Raw genomic sequence first — 7,785 nt, 5'->3', positions numbered from 1 at the left:
TTCGGAAAGGTAGTGGCCCTTTAAATAGCATGCATAATATTATATACATAACGCATGAAAACAAGAATTTTTACACTGTATCAATTCTGTATTTTATAAGGCATCGTATGTGTTTTTCTGTCCATTTGAATGATTTCCATAGCTTAATTAATCGAATCTGGTGGTTTTCAATAGTTTACACCGAAGAAAAAAATCATTTTCAGATTCCTAAATGGCCTCAGTTGTCGATCGGCCATAAAATTCTTACAAACAATCATTTCAACATGTTTTCCCAGTTGCAGCACATTATAAGAAAATTCCCATATACAAAAGAATGTACAGTCTGTACCAGTGTTTTATATAGTATATGGGGTTATATTTTTTACATTTATGCTAGGGATATATTATTCATCAAAAAGTCAAGTTTCTTCGGTATAAGTAGTTTGAAGCGGACTTGATAATACAGATGTATACACCAGAACAGAGACTTACATGTAGATATCAATATCATTATTCTCTAATCAGAAGCATACAGCAACAGTTTCTGTATAAGTTACACCCTTGATATACGCTACAGTATTATACGCTACAGTATGTGTTTATTATTAGGGAATAATTTTGGAAAAGCCACATGTATTATTTGTACACTGTAATTTGAAAAATCGTTTTATTTATTTCATTTCCGTTCCCAGTAGATTATCTAAATTATTATGATCAAAATGTTGCCTTATCACATTTGCGATCGAGACGTTCCCTAGAGCGACTTTTGACACCTTCCCTCAGGCAACGGCCTGATTGTGTTTGTAGTCGATAACGAATTTTAAGCGTTTTAGCGACATTGATCCGTTAGAGGGCGCTTTTGTGCTTCCTGCTACGTCACATTTCCTTTTCCACATCATCACACGCAACACAAGATGGTAAGCCGGTTTACTTTTGCTTCCTAACGTTTTCTTTTATTTTACAGCGCACTAATGCAGTTTTTTTGGAGATCTATATCATTTAAAATGTTTAATCTCGACAAGATTTCCCATAAATGGAGAAAATCTCCGCTAAACTTGATGAATCGTTCTCACGTTTGGTGACTTGACAGTGTCTTGCAACAGAACTTCAATGAACGGTTTTGAGTATACTTCAATGTATTTCACACAATGTATGATTCGCATTTTCAGAACACTCATTTTCATCCGTCTTGTATGCTTTGTTCCTGTTGTATTTTTCAAATAAAATTTTGTCAAAAAACGTACATTTTGAATATTAATGTCCATATGGCATTGTAACAGCGTAATTCATGTTGAATTTGAAATTTCATCTGAATATAAGAAAATCCTACTCATTTCTTCTAAAGTTGTAATATAACGATATAATAAATAACTATTGTCCTTTTTAAAAATTAAAAGACCTTAGTAAAATGACTGATGCAAAATAGTTTATGAAACAAATTAAAACATTGGTTCAAACCCACACAGTTCAGACCAGGGTTGGTATAGCAGAGTGCAAAAGCCTCATAAGACAATAATAAAGACAGTAATATCCACACCAGGAATATATCATAGGAAAACTGAATGGAGGCATTTTAGGAGAATAAAACTGACCGATCATGGCCTACAGAGTCTTCCTTTGAAATTATGTAGAGATTGACGTACGCCAAACTTCAAAGCCATACAGTCAACAACTGTTTACTGTTATTCGATTCTTTTGCTGTACATCGAAGGACCAAACTACCTACCATATCAGTTGTCGACAGATCTAGCCTTCAGATTTACTATGACATAGTGGTGTTCCGATTAATCAAGTTTGTTAAGTATCATTGGTTTGAGGTGTTTGATCAATTAATTGAGTAAGAAATCTGTAATGAAGTTTGTCAGAATTTTCCAACACCATTATAATTGAAAGTATAAAGTTAGCTGATCACTAAAACATGCAAAAAAATCATAGCCAACATGTTAAAATCATTCCCTTGTGTGTGGTAGTCACTCATATCATTCAAATTTTAAGCATCTAGATGAATTGAAGAACACTCTGTAGTAATCTAAACGTTCAGATGAGCATGATTTGTGAAGAAAATAAGCGACATGTCTCCTCAATACCACCTCACTTTTGGCCTTCAGTTGAGCACTCGCCCCTGTGAGGTATGCTTTGGGTTATGTCCCCTGACTGAGACACTCCAAAGTCTATAAAATTGGTAGTTGAACTTTCTGCTACGGTTTAACTCTCAGCATATATACAGGGTCTGGGAGTAGGACGACTTGTTCGCCGTTTCCAGTATGATATGACAGGCAGGGTGTATGTTGCATGGTGTCTTTGGCCACATGCTACAGTGATAGCACAATAAAAAGGGCAAGAGTTTCACTAAAAAAAAAGACAACACAAATATGCCACAGTTTCCCAAAATGCACACCAGCACTTTATTCACACAATAAATGGGAGGTTTTCCTTACATGACCCTGGCTAATATGATGTTTAAATTTTATCAAACAAACACATTTTTATGATGCTTCATGACTAAATAACCACAACTTCGACAAAACATCAATAAACATGAATTTGAAATTGTTTTTGCTATTATTTTGCTATATTCGTTTAAAATTATTTCAATTTTTCTGTCTTTTTTTTACTGTTACAATTCAGAAATGATTATGTTTAGAACATACAATAATAGATAAGTATATATATAGATTTACAGGCAGTTATAGATGTCTATATCCTTCCTCATGTTGTCGCCTAAATATTTCAGGGGTTACTATCACTCTCTGTAGCCACATTGAATGCTCTATGTATGTAACAGATGCCATGATACAAGAAGTTTGTGTCTTTAATGTAAATTGAATGAAATGAATAATGGTACATGGGTATATAGTAGTATGAATTTGAAGTTGGACGTCGATCACTTCAAAGGTGGTACTAGTCAATGTACTAATAGCTCTGTGATTGTTTCAGTTTATTACTCCTGAAATGCCTTCAGTTTAACTATGACACATAAACTTATATATTGAAGCCTAGTCCAGATGTTGAAATTACGATGGTAATAGTAACCCCTGGAAAATGGAAAAAGGTTTTACCACATACTAAATTTTGTTTCCTCGCACATACCAAGAAGTTATTTGTTTCACAGTTGTTCATAAATACATTCTATGACACTGCACATATGGTACAGGTGTTAAGGCAGATATATTATGTTAGTGATATATATATATATACTGTGGAATCTTGAGAATGGTTTAAGGGGTAATTACATATCATTTAACACAGTTTCCTCTCACAGTATATACCATAAGCATAATATAAGGCATCCAGTAGACCGGTAATCCCAAAATCAGATTTGACTCTTGGGTTTGAAGCACACATGTCTATTTGTTATATGTTTTGACTCTTCAGATTTAAAAAAAAAGTAATTTGACTTTTGAATCTGCTAAAAGTCTCCAGGGTCAACTGGAAGCTCTGGTGATAAAAAAAATATTTGTTTGACATTTGTTTATAAACAAATTCTACCATAAAATTGAGACTATAAATACCACATATATTCTTTATTTTGCAGCCAGCACCAGCGAGCGCCACCCGTGTAGGCTCTGGTAGCCGAAGCCCATCTTCGTCCAAAACCGTATCACCCAGGGCCAGTGCTGGTAGTGGAACTGTCCGACAAAGGTACTATAATTGTTACATTGAATCCGAATCTGCAAACCTCTACATGACATCATTCTACTTCTAGGTGTATCACTTCAAACTGGTTTGAAATATTCATAACAAGTTGTCATGGTTTGTGACCCTGACACATAGACACAGGGAGATATCAACACTTTTGATTCAATCATTAATATACCATATTTACTTTTATGAAAATATAAATCATACATGTATATGAAAATGGATATTGATAAAATCTAAAACTGCTAAACTTCCAATCATGCAAGTGCCCAAGTTGAATTAGTCTTTTGTATGTAAACTGAAATTAAACTTGAAAAACATTGTAACAGATCTAGAGCACTGCATTATTAGTCTAAATCAGCTTATTGAGCTAAAGAGAAGTTCTCCCAACCCAAGGCTAGTTATACCCCCACAAAAAGAAGTTAAGGCCAGAGGTATACTGGAAACAGTTGTTTGTCTGTCTGTCTGTATAGACACAGCTTTGTACTGCAAACTTGACAGATTTTGATAAAATTGATTGGTACAAAGAATCCTGGCATATTAAGGGGAGTTGTAGACTATATAGGGTTTTGCAATGTCCCTATTAATGGAGTTATTACTAAATTTTTGCAGCAGGGGTATTATTAATCCACTCTGGCGGCAGTTCTAGTTATCACCACAGCATATTTCTCTGTACTGAGACACTTCAGAGTTTCAAAAAATATATAAACTGCTGTTATTACTGTTGGTTTGAAAATAACTGTTCTAGACTTGCATTAAAATCCTACTTAAATTGCTAAGCCTTACGCTAAACAGATTACGATTGAGCTAAAGAGAAATTCTCCCTAGTCCAGAGATATTTTGCGGCAAGTATTCACCAGGGTTACAAAATTAAATGGTACAATTAGAGCTGTTATCATATATCGGCATCGCAATATATCACGATTGTAGAGAAATGACGACGATATCGTTAAAAAAACTTATATCTACGATATCGTCGTCAGCCATAACCCATCATGTGTTAGTTGGAAAGGAAACAAAAACATTGCACTGTCGGACACATACAGAATCTGATTGACTTGTAAACAAACATCTAATTAAAAGTATAACAAAAAAATGTTTGTTTTGATGAATGTTTCACTTTATTATCCCCCGCCCAACGAAGTTGGCGGGGGATATACAAATGGGTTCCGTCCGTCTGTCCGTCCGTACGAATGGTTTCCGCAGCCTAACTCTAAAACCAGTAGAGATATTTCCACGAAACTTCATACACACATTGGTCTTATGGTCTAGTAGTGCCTTTTGCTGTTTTTAGGTTTTCATTTTTTGCATTTTTTCCGTAACCATGGAAACATTGCTGAAAATATCATATTTTTGTACCAGGTTCGTTTCCGGAGCATAACTCTAAAACCAGAAGAGATATTTCCACGAAACTTCATAGACACATTGGTCTTATGGTCTAGTAGTGCCTTTTGCTATTTTAAGGTTTTCACTTTTTGTACTTTTTTCTGTAACCATGGAAACATTGCTGAAAATGGCAGATTTTTGTGTAAGAATCGTTTCTGGAGCACAACTCTAAAACCAGCAGAGATATTTCCATGAAACTTCATAGACACATTGTTCTTATGGTCTAGTAGTGCCTTTTGCTATTTTTAGGTTTTCACTTTTTGTGCTTTTTTCTGTAACCATAGAAACATTGCTGAAAATATCATATTTTTGTAGCAGGTTCATTTCCGGAGCATAACTCTAAAACCAGCAGAGATATTTCCACGAAACTTCATAGACACATTCTTTTTATGGTCTAGTAGTACCTTTTGCTATTTTTAGGTTTTCATTTTTTGCACTTTTTCCGTTACCATGGAAACATTGCTGAAAATATCATGGTAAATGTTACTTTGCAAAACTCCACCCATCTTTGTGTATATAGTCTAATATAAATGTCAAGGCTGTATACCTGATTCAACATTTGCAGCTCCGCTCTACTTGAATTATACTCCATCTTTCTTTAGCTCAACTTCCTTTTTCCTGTTTTTTTTTTCATACACATTGTGACATAAGTCTCCACAATCAAACTTACTTCAGCTTTGATATCTCCATTGGCGGGGGATCTGCATGACTAAGTCCTTGTATTCTTGTTTATTTACAAATTACACTCTGTATTATACTTTCATGATTGGTCCCCCAAACATGACTTATATTTCCATAAATTCCTTTTATATTTTACTTGGCAAAAATCGCGATATTATCGTGACGATATCGCGATGCACATTTTCTCTACGATAACAGCTCTAGGTACAATCTATGTATTATTCCATTTGGGTGTATAAAATAATTGGTTCATCTGAATACACACATAATTATTATTTTTTTGCTACCAGGAAAGCGCCGGCGTCTGGAGGAGCCAGGAAAGCGACAGCTGGTGGCGGTACAGGCAATGCTGGCATGTGGAGGTTTTACTCTGAGGATTCACCCGGGATCAAAGTGTACGTTGATCACAGTTACAAAATAAATTACCTTTAACATGTTTAATTTTGCAGTGAAGAATGTTCATGGGCAATAAAAAACTGGAAAATAAGTTCCAACAGAAATGTTTCTTATGCATATAAAGTAGAAGTTAGGCAGTCCGAGTTGTGGAATTTTAAATCGAAATGAAAAAGTCGTTATTTATGGAAACATGAAATTCAGTCACTGCGAAAATATGTTGCCTTTTAGTAACAAAGATGAAACTGTCTTAAGAATTTATAGTTTAAATCTTTTTCTCTATTCTTTTTGATATTTTACAATGTTATTTGTTAAATGGTAGTCTTAAAGAAGACAGAATGAGCAAAAATAACTACCCAGAGTGATGTTTATTTCTGTACTCGTTACAATATTCCACACCAATAATGACCTGCTGACACCATTGGTTCATTGTTTACCAATGGTCATCCACTTTTTGGATTATATTGTCAAGAATGTGAGTAAATAGTCAGAGATGCAACCGATAGGAATTGTACTTCAGTTTTCTGAATCACAACTGAGCTTCTCTCGACCTAAACAAACGTTGCTTTCAATTTCTTAGTTCTAAAGCTAGAGGATGAATGATAGTATGTATCTTAGGTAGGAATGAGCAGTATTCCTGGTACATGTATGAACCCCAGGTTTCAAACAGATTTAGTGCAGGGAAATATATATAAAGAATATCCAAAGTAAAATTTCATAGACAAATGAGTCTGAAATACTATAGGATGAATTGAAAAAAAATTCTGACCAATTTCATCACAGTTCAGCTTATGTATAAAGACCACCTGGCTATAAAGACCATTTTTCCTGCGTGGTTGTTTATTCCGTCTTTGTATATTACATAGTTAGCTCCCCTGCTCGTAGGTATCCATTGTGATGTCATTATTTTATGAATGCAATTCACATCATTTTCATTGAAAAGTATGACAGTAAAGAAACACACGACCTCACAATCAATACCTACCCATACGGACAGTAAATTCTGTAAAATGGACAGGTTTGACTGTGTTGTATGATCTATTGTAAACAATATCATCCTAAATCCTTATTTCCTTTCTATTTTTCAGTGGCCCAGTACCAGTTCTAGTCATGAGTCTGATTTTCATCGCATCAGTATTTATGCTTCACATTTGGGGGAAATACACAAGAGGATAAATAAACCAAGGGGAATAACTCCTGTTTCCTTTATTGGCAGCAGAACACTGAATGAAATGAAGAATCTGAAGAAAATAAACTATGAAAATTAGGCCTTTGCCAAATAAGCAGACAGTTCAAGCCCAAAAGTGTTTAAAAGATACAGTGGCAAAAGGATGAAATTAATTCAAGGACACCAAGGAAAAATAAAGCATGTCTTCATCTAGAGAAAGAATGTTGACATAATTTAAAATGACAATTCTATTAATACAAAAACTACTTGACAAATGATTGCGACTCCTGATATTTTTTGTATTCATTGTTCTTATTGTGTTTTTAGCTTCTTTTATCCCGAAACATGAGTATTTGTTCCTCAATTTTGAATGCCCTTGTATTTAAAGACATGACCACAATGTCGAGCATTCCTGATGTGAAATATTAGATATGAATAACTTAAAAAGATTGTAAGAAGGACACTTTATGTATGAAAGGTTGTGAATTGTGGTGTATCCCTGTGGTAAGGGAGATAACTCGTGGTTGGTTCTGGTG

At 34.5% G+C, this 7,785-nt stretch overlaps 1 protein-coding gene across 1 annotated transcript; it reads left to right on the top strand.

Moving 5' to 3' along the window:
• Window positions 1-794: 794 nt before the first annotated feature.
• LOC138310342 (protein transport protein Sec61 subunit beta-like) lies at window positions 795-7,527 on the top strand. The gene is made up of 4 exons (XM_069251526.1): window positions 795-896; window positions 3,515-3,621; window positions 5,979-6,083; window positions 7,170-7,527. Exons 1-4 carry the CDS (start codon window positions 894-896, stop codon window positions 7,255-7,257), a joined length of 303 nt encoding a protein of 100 aa, XP_069107627.1. The 5' UTR covers window positions 795-893; the 3' UTR covers window positions 7,258-7,527.
• Window positions 7,528-7,785: the final 258 nt, after the last annotated feature.

The sequence above is a fragment of the Argopecten irradians genome, chromosome 16 (assembly GCF_041381155.1).
Source record: "Argopecten irradians isolate NY chromosome 16, Ai_NY, whole genome shotgun sequence".
NCBI lineage: Eukaryota > Metazoa > Mollusca > Bivalvia > Pectinida > Pectinidae > Argopecten > Argopecten irradians.
The sequence above is the reverse complement of the archived record's forward strand: the minus strand, read 5'-3'. Positions and strand labels throughout refer to the sequence as shown.

Excerpts from the sequence above, each read along its gene's own strand:
- LOC138310342 (XM_069251526.1), top strand. Across the intron at positions 3,622-5,978 it reads AGTGGAACTGTCCGACAAAG|GAAAGCGCCGGCGTCTGGAG; the intron begins GTACTATAATTG and ends TTTTGCTACCAG. Across the intron at positions 6,084-7,169 it reads GATTCACCCGGGATCAAAGT|TGGCCCAGTACCAGTTCTAG; the intron begins GTACGTTGATCA and ends TCTATTTTTCAG.